The sequence below is a fragment of the Caloenas nicobarica genome, chromosome 1 (assembly GCF_036013445.1).
Source record: "Caloenas nicobarica isolate bCalNic1 chromosome 1, bCalNic1.hap1, whole genome shotgun sequence".
Classification (NCBI taxonomy): Eukaryota; Metazoa; Chordata; class Aves; order Columbiformes; family Columbidae; genus Caloenas; species Caloenas nicobarica.
Window position 1 is genome coordinate 69,672,324 of NC_088245.1, and position 22,316 is coordinate 69,694,639.

Below are 22,316 nucleotides of genomic sequence, written 5' to 3' on the forward strand. Positions count from 1 at the left end.
CGTAGGTAAGTAATGGCAGGCTGTATTTCAGAGGTGAATATACATCATAAAAGAGGAGGTATTTAGATTGTCCAGTTACTGTTGAGTTCATGTAGCCCAGAGATGTTTTATTAGAGATTTGAGCAATGCTAAGTAATGATACTGATACAAATCTGTATTTTAATTAATCATTTTTAAGTTGGAAGAAGAGCATTTACATGTGTTTAGCAGTCATAGGTCAACATCTAGTTGTCCTGGTCAATTTCTCTAATTCAACAAACTTGATCCCCACATGGCATGAAAAATATTGACAGGGTGGGTCCAAGGCAGTGTCGAAAGTGAAACAAAAAATACAGGACTATGACTCAGGAGAGAAGGAAGATATAAAGGCATTAGTTTTGCCACTTGAAATTTATCGTCGTTGAAGACATCTTGCTAGCAGACCAGTGGGTAAGTGAAGTACAGAATTGTTCTGTTATATCACATTGGGGATAAACGTTATGGGAGAAAATCAGGTCTTGGTGGAAAATAACGAAAGCAGAAAAATTAAGTCCATTAAGCATCGGTGAGCTAATCCTAAACTTACGAAGTGTCGATCAATGGTTAATATTTAATGTGTGTACTAATGGTGTTTTATAAGAAAAGGTGCTGTGAAGAACTTTGTCATTGGACTGGTAGTTGAATGCTTACCAGGGATGGTATAAATTGGTTTTGTTTTTCTGAAGAATTATTGTGCTGGGATAAAGAAAAGGCGTCGGCAATACAAGGTACCACATTTTCCCTTATGTTTTATTTGCATTTATGTGCAGTGAAAGGTGTTTATTATTTTTTAAAACATGAATAAACACAACTAAAAGTTACATGTTTGTGTATACATATGTATATGTACACACACACGTGCATGTGTATTCTCTTTACTACGGTACTTTGCTTCAAAAGTAACTTAAGACTTTATTTTCTTTTTTTTTTTTCCTTTTTTTTTTTCTTTTCTTTTTTTCTTTATTTTTTTTTCTCTCAGAAGAGGAGACCTCCTGGAGCTGAAGACATGCAGAATGGTTTGTATCTCTTTGCTTCAGTTAATCATCTCAATATAGTCAGCTGAAATGGGCACATCTCTTAGCATCACGAAATATTATATTACAAAAACAAGGCATCACAACTGAAGTTTGACTATTTCTTGGTAGATAAAGTGAGCAGCAGGAGATTAACCACAGCCCAGAGCTTTTATTTTGAATACTAGTTTCTGTGGGGTTTATTAGATTTGTTATTTGCGTGGTGGTAATTCTTTATGGCTGTTAACCAGCCCAGTGTTGCTTACCAGTAAGTGGTGCGCTCCTTAGGCAACACCACCATAAACCTTTCCCTGTCTCACTTCAGTGTATTTTCTGACAGTTAATCTGTGTGTGCAGTCTATAAACAAATACGTCTTCTATATTTCTATGTCTTCCTTTACCCAAACACTCTGCCTTCATTCCCCATATTACCAAACGTGCAACAATCAACAGTATGTTTTCTGAAGCATGACCCTATTTGAATTTTCCTACTAATTATGACCTGTTTATTTGGACCCGTTCAGAGATGCGTCCATGGATGCGCTTAGAAAAGAAAGATTTGTATATGTTTCTAGCTCGTCTTATGGAGGAGTTTCCAGAGTGTCATGCCCCATCTGATGAGGTATGTAACAGGCTATCATTGCTAGGAAATGTTTTTACTGCTTATTTTACTAAGAATTATCCTTTAAAATATCTAATGGCATCCATCAGACAAACATTTACAACATGAACCTCTATTGTGCGATTGCTGCTTTTGTGGTGGAGTGAATCTGATGAGTTAGGTGGTCCATTCTAGTCTTGGGTTTTAAAAGTTGCTGGTAATAATCAATGCTGTTAAGATTTTCACTGTAATCTGATGAAGTTACATAAAGATACTGGATTCCTAAGTATCAATTAATAGCAGCTTTTTCATTTCCCATCACTGTGTCATATCACTGAGGCATACAAACATGCCCTAATTGTTAATGAACCCTGTAATGGAACAGGAGGAGATTGCCAGGGAGAAGTGTCACTGTCTTGTGTTTGCTTCGCTTACTTGAAAGCTGGGGATAAAAATGATGTTCAGTTGTTGGCCTCCCTCTGTCCTTCCTGTGAGTACTGACCCAGACTCAGTTTCTGTTCCCAGTGGTCCTGGTGACGCACATAGTTGCAGATCATCTAGTCCAACTCACCTGCTAAAGCAGGTTCACCCAGAGCAGATCACACAGGAATGCATCCAGGTGGGTTTTGAATGTCTCCAGAGAAGGACACTCCACAACCTCTCTGGGCAGCCTGTTCCAGTGCTCTGTCACCCTCAAAGTAAAGAAGTTTCTCCTCATATTCAGATGGAACCTCCCATGCTTCAGTCGGTACCTGTTGCCCCTCATCCTATCATTGGGCACCACTGAAAGGAGTCTGGTCCCATCCTCTTGACATCCACCCTTGAGATATTTATGAATGGTACTAGACAGCATGAATAGTGGTAATGTGTTTCCTCCTTGGAGTAGTTTTTAACTCAGGGAGTACAATTGCTCATGTGAGTGTCTCTGAAGAGATTTTTATACTTTTGCCCATTTATATAGTGAGAACAGAGCATGCCACAGGTAGCATCAAGCCCAGCATGCTCTGCCTTTTGTGTGCCAGGATTTTTCAGTGTTCTGAGTCTTCCTCAGGCACAACTCAGCAGAGCTGTGAACTCGCTCATGTAAGGAACAGTTTGGGGGCGACATTCGGTAGGCAAGAGAAAACAGAAACCTTTCTCTGCGCTAAGTGCGGCTGTAGCAGCGGCACCTTGTTAAGCAGAGCTCCTTGATCCTTTCCTCGCAGGATGAGAGTGACAGACTTTGCAGTTCAGGCTTGGACTGTTGTTTAACAATAACCAGATTGGTCCCAGACAGTCTAAGGACCGTTCTCCTTTTTTGAAAGAAATAACTGAAACTCCCCTTTTGTCATTTATTCATGTTCTCGTTTCCACAGTTAAAATAGATCATAGCTTAACTTTAGTTGTGAATACAAAAATATTGACTATTTTTTCTTCAACTCCACACACTGTTTCGCTTGTCTAGAAAGCTTTTCTTCTCCAGGTTATCTGAGAATGGTTTATAAAACTATAGATTACACAGTGGTAAAGTTAGCAGATAACAGTAACAGTGATGGTTACATTTTTAAAAAGTTTAGGAGCTACTTCTTAAATATTTCTGATTTTATAAATAATTGATCTGTTATGGAATCTACTAATAACAAACAGCTTTGAATGTGAAACAGTGAAATCATAGAAATGGGCTGAAATGACCTAACCCATTTTCTTGCAGCAAAGGAGGATTAAGTCTAATGACACCACCCTTATCAGATACTTGTCTAACCTGATCTTCAAACCATTTTATAGGACAATTTCTCAACCTTCTCACATCAAGCTTCAGTCTTTCTCCTAGATTGTTGTTTGTTTATTTAGTTGGTTGGTTGGTTTGGCTTGTTTTTCTTTTACATTTCTACGATTCCTTCTCTAGATTCTCCAGTGTGCTTGTATTTTTCTTAAAGTAGGACAAAAACCTGATATGACACTCTTTCAGGTTGAGTAACTACAGCCATGTGATTCCTGGAAACATTTATGCTATGTGGAGGTCAATAGTAACACTGTATTGTTGGTCTGTTGAGCTGTATAGTTCACAATAGTATCCTGGCTCTTTTATGGCTCACTTATGTTTCTGTATTGTATTTGCTTGTTCAGTTTCTCTTTCTAAAGGAGGATCTTGCTTTAATTTATTTTAGTTTAATCTTGTTGCAGTGCAGCCTTTTCTGTATTCTTGTTTGCTCTCCTTTCCTGTCGTGTAATGTGACTGTGCTGAATTTGATTTTCTTCCTGTGTTTTCATATATAACCTTTTCTTTTTGACTTTTGTATCCCTTGCTAGTGGAACCATCTGTATTTTTTCAGTAATTTAGTATTCCTAATTTTATCTGTATATGCTATACTATTCCTTTAAGCTCATTCTTCATATTACCTTTACTTACTTTTTTCATGATTCTGGTTTAATATGGTTGGTTGATTCTGGTTAAATATCTGTTGGTACGACCTGAATGGTCTCATGGTGTTACTGACATTTCCTTTACATCAGGATATTTTACTCCAGTTTCTTTTCTAGTGAGACTGTCATGTTCCTCGGATTATTTTTCCAAGAGACTTCCTAAAAGTTTCATAAATTTGGTGATATATGCCTTTCTGAAGTCATTATCTTTGTTCTTTTCTTACAACATCCTTTCCTATGTGTCACATCATCATAATTTTTACTTGAGTTAGTTTCCATTTCCAGATTTACGGTAATTTCTTCTGTGCTAGGATCAAATGTAAAATATCTCCTTTCTCATTCATTGCTATAGTGAAAATAGGCTATGGCATGTTTCCAGAGGTGCAGGTGTATCTTAAATGTGTTAGTTTTTGAGCTGCTACCTCCAATAGTTAGTCTACTGTTATGGAAAGGTTCTTGGATGCATCAGATGGTTGCTTGGGTCGGATGCTTAGTAATAGATCTCTGTTGCTTTGCTTTATGCTATTATTTCTTTGAGAAGTTTATGTAAACACATGTTTACAGTCTTTTTGAAAGACGTTAGTGAATCCCAAAGCTGCCATTCTTTTTTGAAAAATGACATAAGGTGTTCAGTTCCCATGTAGGCATCTGCCGGGGCAGGCAGGGAGGAGATCCTGTGTTCAGTGAGACATTCCCTACAGGAGTTACTGAACTTCAGCTGAATCCACAGGTGATCACCTAGAATAGATTATTCCAACCACTTCTGTAACAGAGAAGACAAAAACCATTACCTAAGTAAGAACTGAATGATCTAATTTTGAAGTTGTCCCTGCTCTGAGCAGGGAGGTGGATTAGATAACCTCCAGATTTCTGTTTTGAATCTCAGTTACTGTGTGGTGCATCGACCAGCTTTGTAGTGGGGCTGTATCCAGTGACAGTATGATTTATTTTTTGCACTATTGTAGCAACAGTGGGCATTAGAATACCGGCCATTACATGAATGTATAGCAGATTTAAAGAACCTGGATACTCATTATTAACTTTAATACCATTGTCTATTTTTTTCCCGTACCACAGTGTTTATAAAGAACCCATATATATATATATATATATATGTGCGTTTATTCTTCAGAAATTTGGCTAAAAGAAACAAACACTTTTGAGAATGTTTTAGAAATCTATAGTTTGGTCTTTCCAATTGATTCCAGTTTTGATTTCATGTGCTTCTTAATTGGAGCAGCACTGGATTTCTTGAGAACTAATGCATAGAAAACAAATCAATTTATACTAAATTTACATTAACTTTGCAGAAAGATGAGCTGTGATCTAAAGATTATGGGACTCCAGAGCAGTAATATGTAATACAGTGCGGCAAAACCTATAGTGTGTTTTTGAATCTGCATAAAGCATGCATGCTTGTAAAATCAAATCTGCTGTGAAAAATAATCTTTCTTTTTTATTCTCATCAGTTCAATAAGACTGGGATTGTAATATGCGAATCAGACAGAGTACAGAAAATTGTAGCCATGAGTTTCTCCAAACCTGGGTTGCACGCTGTACAGCAAATTATTCACTGTCTTCCCTCTTCTTTGCGTAACTGCACTGTGTATTTGTCAAGGAAACCATGCACAACTTGTACCACATTCCTCATTCAAGGTATATAATACGTTTTTAATCATCTATGTTAACTGCAGTTCTACTCGAATAAGAAGATCATAAATGACCCCACTAAGCATCATGCCTAGAAAAATGTTGTACATGGCTCAGTCCAATAAATCCCTCCTTGTTCAAGTAATCATTTTTTTTTTTTTCTGTGTGTGTGTGTGTGCATGTGCAGATAGTCTTTTAGAAATAAGTGCGACTTCTTGCTTAGGAAAGGATTGGCGAACCATGTGAGGTCATTTATGAAAGTGAAGTGCCAGTTTTTGCAATAGTTCTACATTCAATTCAGACCCCATTGCAGTGGAAGTGGCTTAAGCTCTGTGGGTAACTATAATCTATAGGCTTGGGTCTTTACTGTGTCCACAGAATTGCAATGCAACAGAAAATTATCCCGCTTTAACCAAAAAACTTTTGAATTGAATGTCCCACCGAACTCTATGGCACTTTAACTAACTTTCAGTGTTTGTCTCTAGGTTCGGTTTCTTCAGTCTATTACTGGCCAATGGCTCCTGAAAAAAAAGGAGATGAGTCAGAGGTTAAGGAAGATATTCAACAAAGTGACCATGTGCTTCTTAAAAGTCATACAAGTAGCAGTATTCTCTTACCCATGACAAGTTTTGAAACTGTGAAAGTGATTGCAAAAAAAATACAATACGATGGAGAGCCAAACAGCAAATCCAAGTTGCTTGATGATAAAACTGAAGACTTTAAAAAATATTGTTCACTGTTTAACATGCATAGCTGTGAAGATATATTTGTCAAGCGGATGGAAAACGCTTTACGTTGCTATGATTTTTTACTGGAATGCTCCCTACTTGAGAAAAAAGAGCCTGAGGATGCTGTTCATCGACATGCTTTGCAGCTTTGTTATTTTTTAGCAGCAAGAACTAGTAAGTTATTACGAGAGTGTATAAAGAATAGTAACCAAATACAAATAATAGATTCCTGTATATGATTTTTTTATTATTCTTGTTGATTGATTCAGCTACAGCAAAGAGTAAATGTTTCACAACGTATGTGGGTATCAGAGAAATTGGCCTGCTTTCCTAACATAACTGCTAGAATATTTTTCATTAATGTAATTACTATGCTGATGTTGAGTATTATTGTTTATAATATTTGTTGTGATACTGAACTTAAACCTAAAACAGAAGATGGAAACACATATCGTAGAAATACAGAAAATAATGTTTTGTCACTTAATCCATTTTGGGGGGATGGAACAATACTTTTAATGTATGTATAGTGTATTAAGGTACGCGTTCTAAATATGTTGTTAGTGTACCTAGCTGCACTTACAGCAAATCTCATCAATGGAATATCTTGATGTATTTATAACCTTTTACATTCTGCTACCAGGATTTTGTATCAAGTTAATGCTCTGCAATTACTAATCAAAGAGTATCTTGAGTTAGATTTTAAATTGTTGTGTTCTTCTGAAATATGACATTTGTTGTGCTTGATAACAGCTATACCTCATTGTGTTACTGTGTATGGGTGTCTGTCTAGAAATGGATAAGGTAAATGCGTGTAGGGATTCTTTCAACCCATGAGCAGTCACTATGGCTTCCATTTCAATATCATTAAAGTGATACATGCTAAACTGTAAAATATACTTTTTAGTATTATAGAAGTATGTTTTTTAAGTGACATTAAAATCTTTCTCTCTTCTAAAAGGTGATCCACACCGCGGTGTGGGGTGTGTTCTCTACAGTCAGGATGGATATTTTGTAAGTAGATGGAATTCTCCAACACTTTTAAAATTTCTATTCAGTGCTCCAAGGGGTGCGGTTTATTCGACCCAGTGTAGACACATACAGTATAGATTCCTACTTCTGAGCTGTTTGCCCTGGCTCCCCTTTATGGTTGGTGGAGATCTAGAGTGTCATTCATCCCAAACCAGAGTCTGGAATACGCCTTGAATAGAAATGGAGTCCAGGGTGACTAGTTCAGGTATAGACATGTAAAGAAGTTAAGGCGAATTTCCCTCATGAACACATTCTCCTGTAATAAATACGGTAATACTAATGATAATATTTTATAATTCAACTTTACAAAAATAATGTCTGAGGCCCACTCAAAGGTGGATCTTAAGTCTCTCACAAAGGGAGAGAGACAAAAAGATGGTGATGAAATTGATGGAGAACAATGAACTCAATGGAAGCAAAAGCAAAATTAGCTCTTGACAGTGTTAAAATGGGTAACATGATGGGATGGTAGGATGATCATGGCAAACTGTTAAAGCTGATTAAAAACCTGATATAAATAGCCACAAAACTTTGAAGTTATATGTATCTAGGAATGTATAGACAGCAAGTATTTAGGATTTGAAGCTGCATTAGTTAAAATGTGGTTAAAATGTTGCTGGTGTTTAGAAGGGTCTGATAAGTTTTGATTATTTTATTTCGTTTGTTTTTTTGGCAGTTTGGGGCAGGTTATAATGGATACCCCATTGGCATATTATATGCAAACTTACCCTACGCGGGGAGAAAAAGCCAAAGGAATGGATTTGCAAAACGAGAAGTTGTTCTCCATGCTGAAGCAAATGTTCTGCTATACAGGTTGTTATTACAAATCTAGTAATGGAGTGACTTTGCAGGCATTCTTTATGACAATCGATGTGAATAGTGTGTAGTGTGAACAAGTCAGTGACTAACCATGGATTTTCTCTTTGACTTTTCCATCTGTTCTTCACCTGTTAATCCAGTTTCAAAGACTCAACATTTTACAGCTCTGAGCTTACCGTCAACCTTTTAATGTGTGTGTTTCCTTTCCTCCACCCCCAGAAAGTTGTGGTACCACCTTGTATTCCCACATTGCCAGAATAATCACCCAATCTCATTGTGATGAAGCTCTAAACAGTATTTGAAAGACATAGTCTGCAGCATTCTGTCTGGCAGCCTTTTTTGGTGGTCCTTAGGCTAGCAAGAGTAGTGTCAAGTCAGCCAGATCCCTTGCGATTCTAGCTGTCAATAGTTGGAGAATCTTTAGCCTGTAAAACCATATGGCTCAGCATAGTAGCACTTTCATATACACCGAAGTAGAAGAAGCAACAAAGATCAGATATTTCAAGGGAAAATCAAGATGAAATCCTGACGTAGAGGAGGAGATAGAGAGAAATCTAATTCGAAATAATAGTCTTCAATTAAAATACTAAATTTATTCTAAAGTAATGCAAACATTATGCTTAGTTTTAGCTTTGCAGAAAATGAATTAATTGTGCATATACTTATGTTTTTCAGATCAAAGCCCAAAATAGAAGAGAGTGATGTTCTTTACTGCACCAAACCTCCCTGTCACGTCTGTCAGACCCTTTTGAAGGATATGAAAATAAAAACAATTCATTGTGTAGAAGAATTGTCCAAACAAAGTGAAAAAGTATGCATATGTGATATTATTTAATTATTTTTTTATTGTCATAATGCAATTATATGTTTAGAGGCAGGAAGGTCGGTTTATTTATAGTTGACTTACAGAAAAGCCCGTCAGTTCTTACCCTTTTATACAGGAAAGGAAATATATATATATATATGTATATGATCACCTATGAGATGCTTCACTCTTCACACTCATATACAGCTGAAATTTTATGGCTTGCTTTCTGCCTTGGAAATCTGTACACTCAGTTACTTCTAAAGTCAGGAAAGGAGAAAGTTATGTACTTTAGGATCTTGCACTGTGAAAGTCCAGCCTCCTGTTTAGTTATATCTATATAGCAGAGCTCTGAGATGCTTATGCTTCCTGATTTTGCATCTGAATGCTTATTCTGGTTGTGCCTGAACTCTTATGACGGTGACAACCTGGATATGTGTTTTGGTTGCTACATGCAGGAAACCTCAGCATAAATACTGAGGGGAGCTATGGCATGCTTTGTCAAGACCTCCAATATGAAGGAGTACCTCTGTCCTGCATTGCAACACAATTTTTAATCCCTCAGGGTAAATACGACAGTCTTCTTTCTAAGTCTCACATTCTCATATTCGAAGTGTCTGATGAGTTTTGCTTCACTGTTTACAGTTCTGTGCCAAACAAAGTATTTTTGGCTCCATCACAAGGTATAGCCCTCTGTTTAGTGGAAAGAACAAGTATTTTCTGAGTTTGCAAATGAGTATTATTCCTTTCAGGGAAGTCCCTTAATTACTTAGCAGGATTTATTTGGATGTAATTGAAATAAAACACTTTGTGTATGGCTTTGGAAAAGTCTTTCTGAAGGAGTAAGTCTCAGTCTTGGTTCAGGCCCAAGTATCCAGTTCATGTCCGTATTCCAGACTAAATTCTACCCCTGTAAAGACAAGCATGACCAAGGTATTCAAAGTCATCTTTGCCTTGGTTTTTACTACGAAGATTTGCCCTCAGGAATCCCATATCCTGAGACCAGTGGGAAGATGCGGAGCAATGAAGCTTTACCCTCAGTAGAGTAGAATCTGGCTATGGAATACTTAAAGAAATTAGATACACACAAGACCGTGAGACCTGTCAAGAAGGTGACTGGCAGTACTTAGCGTGGATTTCTGAAGTGGAAAACATGCCCGACTAACCTAAAATCCTTTTATGTTGAGCTGACCAGCTTGGTGGATTAGTAGAGAGTAGTAAATGTTTTTGATCTGGAGTTTAACAAGACTTGCAACACTATCTCCCACAGCATCCACACAGACGAACTGATGAAGTGTGGACTACATAAGTGAAGTAGATTGGCAACTATTTGAACTGCCAGAGTCAGAGGGTTGTGATCAGCAGCACAAAGTCCAGATGGAGGCCAGTCCGCAGTGCTGTACACCTGGGGTGGATAGTGGGACCAAAACTGTTTAATATTGTCGTTAATGACCTGGATGATGAGTCAGAGTGCCCCTTCAGGGAGTATGTAGATGATCCAAAACTGAGAGGAGTGGTTGTTATACCAGGTGGTCGATTCAGAGGGATCTTGACAGATTGGAGAAATGGCAAAACAGGACTCTATAATGAAGTTCGACAAAGGGAAGTGCAAAGCCTGTGCACCACGGGAGGGAGAGTCCCACACCCCAGTACAGGCTGGGGCTGACTAACTGGAAAGCAGCTTTGCAGAAAGGGACCTGGAAGCCCCAGTGAGTAAGTTGACTAGCATGCAGTAATGTGCCCTTGAGGCAAAGACCAACAGCCCCCTGGGCTGGATTAGGCAGGGCATCGCCCACAGGTTGAGAGAGGTGATCCTTCTGCTCAGCACTGGTGAGGCAGTGTTTGGGACATTGTGTCCAGTTCTGGCCTCCCCAGTACAAGAGAGAGGGGTTGACATATGAGAGCAAGTCCTGCTAAAGGCCATGAAGATGATTAAGTGATGGGAGCATCATATGAGGAGAGGCTAAGAGAGCTGGGACTGGTCAACCTGGAGAAGAGGAAGCTCATGTGGGATCTTATCCATATGTATAACTACCTGAGGGGAGGGAGTAAAGAAGACAGAGCCAGACTCTTCTCAGTGATGGGCACAATTTGCAAAACAGGAAATTTCACTAAAACAGAAGTAAAAGCCTTTTTGCTGTGAGGATGATGAGCACTGGAACAAGTTGCCCAGAGAGGTTATGGAGTCCCCATCCTTGTAGACACTAAAAATCTGAGTGGACATGGCCCCAAGAGATCTCCTTTAGTTTACCCTTCCTTGAGCAGGGGTTTTGGACTGGATACCTGCAGAGGTGGCTCGCAACCTCCATGATTCTGTGAGTGCCTGGTTTATTTGTTTGCTTTTAAGTTTTTGTTTTGTTTTCTTTTCTTTTAGGGTCATCTAGATGATTTAAAGAAAAACTTTGACTATCATGAGGTAGGTCTGCATATCGAAGATGAGACTCAGGGTTGTACTACTAAAAAGTATTTTTGACCATTTATTTTATAAAAGCATAGAATAGTTTACTTTGATATGTGTCATTCCTCTGGTTTGTCTTGTTTATTTTTCTCCTGTTGTTAAGAAGTGCATGTTCGTTAGATTTCATTAAAATACATTGAGTGTTCATGAACCATTTGATGACATGTAAACATGTATTCACCTCAATACACACATCAGAGCTTTTCAGTCATTATTTTGAACTCCGTCAGTAGTTTTGGGAGCCAGTCACTCCCAGATGTCATAAGAAACAGTTCAGCCAGTAGAAAGCATGTCAGAAGTGGAAGCAGATGATGTAGAGAAGTGTTGCTTCTATCAGATAACTATCAGATACATCTGATGGAGGAAAAGCAGTCTGAGTTGGGAAAAAAAAGGGAACTGGGCCACACTATAGGCTACAGAGGAACTGGATAAATGCTTAGAGGAGAGCAGGCTGTGTAACTGCCTTTTGTCTTCCTCTACAGGACAAGAGCTTTAGAACCAGAATAGACAAGAATGGATTTGAGGACCCACGTTTGTCCAGTGGTCCAACAAATCTTCAGGGTAGATTGATTAACAGCTGTTAGATATAGTGGCAGATTTGAGCAGAGAAATTATGGAAAGTACTAAATAAGTGTTCAGTTATGCCTTAAATAAATTTATTGAGTTTTTGCTTGATTGTTTTTTTCCAGTGGAAACAGTGCCGAACTCAACCTACAGCAGGTATGTTTAAGATTAATTTCATTGTCCTTTGTTACTGTTCTATTCAGTTTCTTTTGGTGTTACGTGGTGCTTAAACTTAGAAGCACAGTATGTTACCGAATATTTCTCTTTAAAGCCCTTTTTGCAGCATGTAACAAATGCAACAAAATCTGGTTATAAATTGCATATAATTACTGTAAGTTTAATGGGTTACCCTTAAATTAGCTCTGCGTGTTCCAACCTTCTTTTGGAACCACACATTATAAATATCTGTGACATGCAGATTCCACTTCTACCACAATACTTCTGAATATGCAGAAGACAAAATTATATGGAAATGTTGCTTCTGAGGTCTATAAGTGGCCAGACCTCATAACTGGTTACAGTTGAAAAGACAGAGGAATAACATCGCAAGTTTCTGGGGTTAATAGTTTCCCCTCTCTCTTAGTCATTAATGTTTGTTTGCCCAAATGACTAATCAGCATCCTTCATGACAGTTTTCTTATTTCAAGCCTTTTCTGTGAATTTCTTCTAGCCTTAAATGGATATATCCAAATTCTTGGAGTTACTGGGCTTGAACCTTCTCCCCACGCCCTTGGCTTTATGCTGTTCTGAATTATGCCAGTTAGAGCATCAGGTCTTCTACCACAGAATGATGTTATTAATACTGAAACTGCCTTAAGTTATAATTTTATTTAGACTAGACAACCAGTAGAAAGCAACAGAAGTTTTTAAGAACACTGAACAACATTTTGAGAATACAAAAAAACTTGTATGGTTCTTGCTTGGTTTAAGCAAAACCAGACTTATAACTGAACTACAGTTTTGAAATCTTAATGACTGATAAGATGAAGCATCATTGCCCTTACTGAGGGAGTACAGGGATTTGAAATCAAATCAAGAATTGGAACAAAACTAAAATTAGAACCTCTAAAAAAGTTGCTGACCACATCTTCCCGGAGTGTGAAGATACAATGGACAAGTGAGTTGGGAAAAACTATGTAACTGAAGAGAAGTAAGGGACAGATTATTTTAAAATCAAGGAGAACAGTAGATATTATCAGTATAGAGTGTTTCAAAAAGATGGACCAAATTTGAAATCACTATATCTCTGCAACCACGAATGACTTTTTCTTGTGGGGATATTTCAAAGACCCTTTTTTTGTGCCACCATTAGCAACCAATCTGGATGACCTCAAAAACAGAATCACAGCAACAGTGACCTCAGTGGAAGAAGACACTTTGAGAGGCGTTTGGGACAGATTCAACTATTGTTTCGATGTTGTCCGTACAGCAGGTGGAGGGAACATAGAGAATTTATAAAAAGATGACTAAAACTTGATAAATCGTGAAACCATTTGTAATTTGTGTGTAGTTGTAACACGTTGCCATTGTGAAACATACTGAAATTAGGTCCAACTTTTTGAAACACCCTCTAGAATGAAATCAAACTGATGAGAAGAGTGAGAACCAGGGTGATGAAGTTCACATAAGGAGGATGACAGGCTGACAGAAATGAACAAGCAGAGACTCAGTATCAAAGCCAAGAAGAGGCAATCCTGAGTGTGAGAACAAAGTGGGAGAGAGAGAGTGCAGATATTGGCCACTCTGTACATGAGGAAAGCATTGAGGATTTATAAGTTTAAAAAGTGGAATTCAACCTTTAAAAAAATGCCCAACAAGAAAAACCCAACCTCCTTGTCACCACCAACACCATTGGGGAGCCATATTTCTTTCAACATGAGATTCAGTTAACTGTTTTCATATCTGGGCAATTCCCACTCATTTTAATACAGTTTATTTCTGAATAAAGTACCAGAGCCTGGACCTCGATGTCCTGACAGTCGAAACCTAAACCAATCGTGGCTTCTGAGACACCCAGCTCACAGTGGATAGTCTGTCACTGTTGACAATGAGAGGAGGAGGGTTGATAGACTGCTATACTTCATGTAATCTCTTTTTAGGTGATATTCCTAATCCAACCTTTTTCTTTTCTGTCTTCCAGTATCTACTGATTCAGAAGACAATGGAGGAACAGAAGGAAGGGATGATGAAGGCAAAATGAAATAAATTTAGTAAACTTTTCACTGATCTTCATAGTTTTTGGTTTCCCTAATTTCATTTTGTTAAACAGGGTTGAAAAACTGCAATTGTCCTGAAAGCAGTGAGCTGGATATTAGACTGTACAGAGAGCTGATACATGAACTTATGATGTGTCTCTCGGGCAGCATATTTGTCTTCATTTTAATTTTACTTTAAGTAAATGTAATTGTATAATTTTTTTCAGTCTTACCTAATGTCATTGAAATCTTAGCAGAAAATATACCATGGAAGGGAAGTTTTTGTACTATGAGAGTTGAAAGGTGGACATTTTGAAGAAGAATATGACATAGGGGACTAGAGTTGGGCATTCTAGATATTAGGTGTTCATATGCTGTTTCTTCCTTCTTGAAGTCAATAGAAATAATTTCCTATGCTAGCAGAAAAGAGTAGATAGCATAAAACCAAACCAAAACCAAAGGCAAACAAAAATCCAACAATCAATCCAACAAACAAACAAAAAACTCCGAACAAAGGCCAAAACCAACCAACCAAAAAATCCAAACAAACAAAAAAACCCAAACAAAAACCAAACCAAACCCCCACAAAACAGAAAAAAAGAGATCCATGCACAGAAATTACAACCTTTTCCCCTGAGTTTTCACCTAGGACTAGAGACCTAGATAATTATCCTTTCAATCTCATTACCAGTATTTATTTGCTAATTTTAGGACATTTCCTACTTCTTTCTCCAAGACTCTTTTGATAAACTTTTCTTTCCATTGTTTCTTTCTAGATTCTCCTCTTCCTCACCTGAAGAAAGAAGACTTGTGCATTTACTTAGCTCTGCAAATGGAAAAAAAATCAAAAGCTGTGAGTTAACTGAACTCAAGCATATCCATTTTTATCAAGGCTAAAAGCCCAATAGTGTCCACTAGAATCTTAAAAAATCTTTAAATTACTGACTTGGTGTTGTGGGCAAAATGATCTCAATTTGGGGAATTTTTGATTAGTTCAATTTATTGCCAATAAATACAAACTTCTGCTTGCTGAATTAGATACGGAGGAACAAAAGAGAAAACATAAGGAGTTAATCACCAAAGTAAACTTTCTCCATCCATTTTTTTTCCAGGTTCAACTTAAGCCAGACACCTACCCTCCCACCTTCCTAGTCTCAGCTTCCCTTGTTTTCACCATAGGTTACTTTTCAGTGGGTCCCAATTCCTTCAGTAAGGCAATGGGTAGTGTAGGAGGTTGAGGCTGTGTGCGTGGTGGTTTGTCTGCAGCTCTTCAGTGCTTTTTCCCAGATTTCCTCTCAATGCTTACCAACTGGCTGTGTCCTGGCATGGGTTATCTGCTGGCTGCAGTCCCTTGGAATCATCCCTGCCACAATGTGGGTTGCTTGTGGGCAGCAGTCCCGCAGTTAGGATTTTAGTCTAATTGTATGCTTAGACTCTAATAATTTTTGGTAAATCACGCTGTTTGAGGTTTTGAAGCTACAGAGATGTCTGGTGGTTCCTACCATGGAATATCTTTAGAACGATGTTGGCATTTGTTTGAAACTACACCTTGTCACTCCTTTCTCCTGTTTGGTCATCTGCTGGACCAACTGTTGGGATACACATCTCTTTACTTTTTCCATGATTTTACAGACTTACAGGCTTTCCAACAGTCTACTTCTTGCCTCTTTCTGGACTCCAGTCAAAGTACTTGTGCTGTTGATCTAGAATAGAACAGCTGAGTTGTTCTAGTGTGCTTTAGACATACCAGAACTGACTGAAAATCCACAAGAATCAGCACTTTTCTAGACTGCTCCATCCTTATCCTTTTGCAAAAAATGGCATTACTTTTCTGTGGGATCCTTTGGTTGCTATAACTTTGCATACACATAATTTGGATGGATCCACTGAATGGTTATACATTCATTTGTATACATGTACAATTATTTGTGTCTGTGTATGCAGGCTGTGAAAACAGGAATTGTTGTCTGCGAAGCTAGCAAGCCAAAAAGGATTATTGCCCTGGGCTGCGCAACAGAGGAGCTTCATGCTGTGCCAAAAGTGCTGTTAAGGTTTCCTAATACGCTGAAAGGCTGTGAAGTTTACATGTCTCGGAAGCCTTGCAATTATTGTGCAACACTGCTGGTTCAAGGTCAGTATCAGAACTGAAATATCTCCTCGGCTGATTGCACGTGTGGCACACGTACAGGCTGGTAGCCTCGCCATGCCAGTCATGTCCCTTCCTCTTTATTTTCTTCCATTTTGCTCTCTGCATTTTTCCTCAGTTGGTTCTATATGAATCGCTCACATCACTGTCGGAAGCTGATGTAGCTAAATATCTTATACAACAGGTAGCTGTGACTATTAGCAAATATTAAGATTTGATTCATAATGTCATTGTACAAATTGTTGATATTTACTAACACACTGATCAGGAAGAGTGCAAGTCATTAAATGAAAAAATAGCCACCAAAGCTTGTAGAGATGCTTGTTAAATGAGAGAAAAAATTCAAGGAGTGGTCCCAAGTGATGTGGAAATCCTGAATAAATAATGCATAATTGACCCCAAAAAATAAACAAGAAAGACAACAGCCATTCCCATTGAAGTCATTTATCAGACAAGAAGTGTACCTCAGATATTAGTATTCAGGATAACAAGGAAAGTAGGTCGATTTTTTTTTTTTTCAGACAAGTTAATTTGTATTACTTCACAAATGATAACACACTACCTGTATATTGAATTTTTGGGGATTTTTTTTTTTGATGCCTAATTGATATACATATTTTTCCTCTACAGTAACTTTAATACTTCCTCTCTCTTTTAAAAAGAATTTTTACCATTTGGTGAATGTAAGTAGAAACAAAAGTTTAATCACCTGAAAAAAAAGTCATGAATTATATATAAAGGTTCCGTTTTTACTATAAAAATAATGTGTTAATTAAAAAAAATTAATATTATTTTACAACTATGTGGAAAAGCTGCAGCTCGCTTAGGAGTATTCCATGTCACTTTATTAATGGAAAAAAGGACCACTGGTGTATTTCATATATAATATTAATCTTGCATATTTATTTTCTTTATTCAGCACAAGTCTCACAAGTGTATTACTGGCCAAATACTGAAACAAACATGTCAGAAAATGACCAAAATGATCATGTTAATGCCATCTTTACGGAAAGCTATGTTGTTGCAGCGGTATATGTACCAACAATAGATGATCTAAGAAAGATGCAAATACTTAATTCAAACAAAAGAGCACCTTCTGATGAAGGTAAAATTGAACCTGTATTACATGAAGGTTCCTTACAGCGCTTTAACTTGGGACACCTGAAAAAAGAAGAACTGGAAGAATATAAAAAAAATCTTAATACAGCAAATAATTGTTTTAAACATCTGGCAAGTTGCAAAGATGAAGAAATAATAATCTTAGAAGAAAAAGAATCCACTGTAAAGAATAATCCTGAATACACCCATGCATTACAGCTCTGTGATTTATTAGCATCCAGAAGTGGTAAGTAAAATAATATTACTAAATGTAGCTCAGTAATTCACACAGTGTAGAAAAATCCTACATAATTGTTAGTTCTGTTCTTGGAGAGGTAATGTACTGAAAAAATCTTTTAACCGATTACTTTACATTCTGTTAGCTAATTCATGAAACTCTGCATATCCAGCCAACTTTAGTGGCATGATAGTATTTCTTGTGTAACAAAATTAAGTCATATTGTGTCATTATCTTAGAAAACATATTCAGGTTAGCTGAAGAAGGCTAGTACTGCAAACTGGGCAAAAATCTCCCTAAATAAAAACAGAATGTGTCGTTACTACCAAATGGAGGTTTCTTTGCTGAAGAGAGGGTTGCTCCAGCACGAGCCCAGGGCCGAGTAAGACCCAAAGAAATACAGTGAAGAGGTGTTTAGTTGGTCCTTTCCGTACCGCTGGCCAAACTGGAGGAAGAGGAAGAATGTGCTTCTCCTGTGTTGCTCGCCAGGTGGGGATTTCGAACTCCTTAGGCTGATTACAAGAGGCTCTGGTTGGGGCTAGTTTCTCCGTGGCATCAAATGGCAGGCTGTCAGCTCTGATGCTGGTTTTTGACGAGCTTTCGTATTTTTGCATTAAAGGTTTGCAAAACTGAAGAAATGCTATTATGACAGATAAAAGGAAAACAAAACTGGACATAATTATCTGCCACTTTCTCATGCTGCCATTAGGCTGACTGGTTGTGATTGGTTACACCAGAGATATCAGGCTGGTTTTTGTTCAGTCCTACCTGTGCAGGTTGAGAATAGGGTTCACTCAGAAGTGTGGCAGGTGTTTTCCACTTTATCCCAAATCCCTACTACTATTTAAAATCATACAATCATAGAATCATTTCATTTGGAAGAGACCCTCAGGATCATCAAGCCCAACTGTAACCTAACTCTAGCACTAAACCATGTCCCTAAGAACCTTGTCTAAACGCCTTTTAAACACCTCCAGAGATGGTGACTCCACCACTTCCCTGGGCAGCCTGTTCCAATGCCTGACAACCCTTTCTGTGAAGAATTTTTTCCTAATATCCAACCTAAACCTCCCCTCGTGCAATTTAAGGCCATTTCCTCTTGTCCTATCACTTGTTACTCGGGAGAAGAGACCAACACCCTCCATGCTACAACCTCCTTTCAGGTAGTTGCAGACAGCAATAAGGTCTCCCCTCAGCCTCCTTTTCTCAAGGCTTTCCCAATGCTTCTCCTACTGTTAGCTAAATGCGTTTGGCTGCTTTATGGAAGAGAAAGCATTGCAGATTTTGATTGATTTTAATCATCGTAACAGTTGCTCCTTGCTCATAGATAAAATGGTGGAGTCTTATGGCTCTCAGCTGTATCTTAGGCAGTCCCCATCAGCATCGCACCTGCACCAACTCCCCATGGTCACCAGAAAGTGGAAAGTTTCTAGTTTTCCTTTTCCTTTCTCACGAAAGACATTTTTTGGGGGTTATTTCTTCTTGTGGGGGAAAAGAGGGAGGAAGAGATCCTGGGGAGGAGATGACATTGCATGTGCCTGTGCCTTGGGGAAGGCCTAACAGAACTTGCTGTTCAGGCAGAGAAAGTAGTTTTTAAACTCCTGAGCTGCAATGATAGAAAGCATGCCATTCTCAGCAATGGGGAAGGTCAATGGTTTTGGTACTTCTACACAGGAGCACAGATAAGGCAGTGGACATGGGCTGCAGGAGACAGCGAGCTATGAGGACTGGTGATAAGTGCACTGATTAGCCTTCTGATCTGGTTAGCCTTCTTGTCAGCAGTTTACCTGGTTCAATATTTTCTGGAAGCGGTCGAGCAAGGAACTGCAACTTTTGTCCCAACAGGTGTGTTCTGCATCTGTCTGGACCAGCAAGCATGAGTAGGAATGTCACACGTTTTGACCAGCAGGTTTGCTGCAATATAACGTTGTATGAATTTATAACTGTGATTATTTGCCTGTTTATCCTCAGACAATAAAAATGGAGTGGGAACGGTGATTTACAAGGAGGACAACATTGTAAGTAGAGGTTTAGGTGGTCTAGGAAATTGTGCTGCTCTTATAAAAATATCTAATCATGATTTATTTTTATATGAAAATAATACTTGTAAGATTGCTATGTAATAAGTTGTCGGGCATGGAAATGTTTTAAAAAGCCAATTTCTGCCATAAGAAATGCACCTAAAGTTTACCAGGCTTATGTTTATGCATGTAAAGGAGGAAGTTAACTTGCATCATATGGACTCTCTTGAAAAATAAGTTAGTGGAGTTGCAGTAACATAAACCAACTTTTTGTGAAAAAAGTTTATATTCCCTAACTCTGATGGATTATTAATATATAGTCAGCAGTTATTATAGAAGAGGTGAAGTTCCATGTTTGCTAAACTTCAAAGTAATGAGCTGATGACATTTTTACTATTATCATATTGAAATTCCATGCTTATTTTTATGTTTCCAAAATGGACACAACTAAGAAAACATAGTGAATGCTTTCCAAATCTTTTAAATGACTTTGTGTTTAGCAGCCTCTTTCGTGTTCATTTTTATTTCCTAATCAACTTTTCCTGTGTTGATTGTTTATAAGCAGTATATTTCATGTTCTCAGGAAAATGTATTTCTGGAAACAAAGATGATTTATCCTTTTGGGGAAAAAAGTCTTCATGATTTTCTGAAACTTTACATATCATACTACTATATGATTAGGATCTACAGTCAATCATTTTGAAATGGAGATCTGCATAAGTATTACCAAACATGGATGCTCAATAATAATGAACAGCATTCAGTGAAGTTATTAACAGCTTTTAAGAGTTACATTAGGCTGTAAATAGCTAAAAGTCTCAGAAGAACATTACTTTTTTTTTTTATATGTTCTTTCTTTCTAGGTTGCTCTGGGCTACAGTGGATATCCAAAGGGGTCGATGAATAGTTTATTTTGCAAGGGGGCAGATTTTGACCAGCATGCAATTGTATGTGCAGAAGCTAATGCAATTATTATGAGGTAGGAACTCATTAAATATTTAGAAGGAATTAGACAAAGGCTTAGCGTTGGGTGCATCGGTAATGAAGAAATACCTCTCTGACTAGCCTACCATGGAAATTTCCAAAGCCTAGAAAGGAGAAGTAATGTTGCATAACACGGAAAGGAATTTCTTCTTAAAAGGCACTGAGTGCATTTGTTTTTTACAGAGGTCTGGGTCCATGTGATCTTATATTCTAATACACCCAGCAAACTTCTGTGACAGTGTCAGAGGTTCCGGCTGGTTCCCTGTCTCTGACCTCATGTAAGCCCAGTTCCTGTGGGCCGTTATGGGCAGGGGTCTTCACACGTGCTGGAGATGGGAGCAGCCAGTAGCAGAGCTTCCGTGTGGGCTCTGGTATTACTCGGCCATTGGAAATGCAGGACATTGCAGCTGGGTGGTCAACTCAGACCACCTCCCTTGACACACGTAAACTGAGGTTCATCAAGTTTCCTGCCTATGGGAAATTTCTCTGCAGACTGACAGAGCAAATGTGTGCGGTTGTGTCCCTGGCTGACAGTCCCTCTTCTGACAACTGCTCAGTGGGCATTGTGTTGACTGAACGCTCTGCTGTCACCTGTTCCCATATTCAGGTGATTATGGTTTGGTGGTGAAAGGATTCCTGGATACGCATTTCATAAACCGTAGTATCTGTCTTTACAGTGCTATGAGTATGCAGAGAGTAGCTAGATCAATGTCCGAAGTTGGCAAGCTCATGGTACGTACTGCAAGTATTTGCTTGTCATGGGCAGGACATCCCTTATTCACATCCCTTGGCCAGTGTTAGAAGACAAAAAAGTGAAGAACCCACTCTAGATTCCAAGGGAAATAATTTCTCTTGCAAACACACCTTGTTTGTAATTGTGGCAATATTGTATTTTTTCAGTTCTGAGAGAGACCTGAGTAATGCTGAGCTCATCACTACACGTAAACCCTGCCATGACTGTCTGAAACTGATCCGAGCAAAGAATATTGCAAAAGTCATTTGGCCTCTGCGAGGCGGAAATGTAGGTGATATTAGAGGTGGTTAAAAGCCATGGTTCAAGGCTTGCTGTTCCTTTGTCCCCTCCCTGAGGACATCTTCCTAAAAACCCCATGCTTTCTCTTTGCTGGGGGGTAATTGTGCACTATTCACCCTTTCAGGCTGGGCCCTCTTCTGCATTGCCAGCTTCAAGCTCATCTGCACCACTGGAGGTAGGTTGAGTGCCAAGGGAAGGATACTTCTCATGGGGGTATAGATGGTAGAGCTTGCTGCTCCCACTCTGACAAGGAAAGGAACAAGCAATGAAAGGTCATGCTTACAAAGCTGTTCTTCATCTCCTTCAGCAAGCAAGGAAGGCCCTGCCTACCAAGGCACATAGCTTTTAGATGGAGCTGTAGATGGGGCCCAGTCTGCCCTCCTGCCTCACAAAACGGGCTCTGCTTTCCTGTCCACCTGCATAGGGACAGCTTTGGCTGTGGCAGTTCCTCCATCTAGCAGGGCCTGTTGTGATGGGACAAGGGGTAATGGTTTCGAACTAAAGGAAGGG

General features: G+C 38.5%; 1 protein-coding gene across 1 annotated transcript; it reads left to right on the forward strand.

Annotated features, from left to right (window-relative positions):
- The first annotated feature begins 1,001 nt into the window (after positions 1-1,001).
- LOC135988237 (cytidine and dCMP deaminase domain-containing protein 1-like) lies at positions 1,002-21,818 on the forward strand. The gene is made up of 16 exons (XM_065634082.1): positions 1,002-1,034; positions 1,556-1,653; positions 5,505-5,691; positions 6,171-6,587; positions 7,375-7,427; positions 8,122-8,258; positions 8,940-9,075; positions 11,444-11,485; positions 12,217-12,247; positions 14,232-14,282; positions 15,063-15,139; positions 16,231-16,417; positions 17,352-17,537; positions 19,740-19,786; positions 20,653-20,768; positions 21,674-21,818. Exons 1-16 carry the CDS (start codon positions 1,025-1,027, stop codon positions 21,816-21,818), a joined length of 1,920 nt encoding a protein of 639 aa, XP_065490154.1. The 5' UTR covers positions 1,002-1,024.
- The last annotated feature ends 498 nt before the right edge of the window (positions 21,819-22,316 follow it).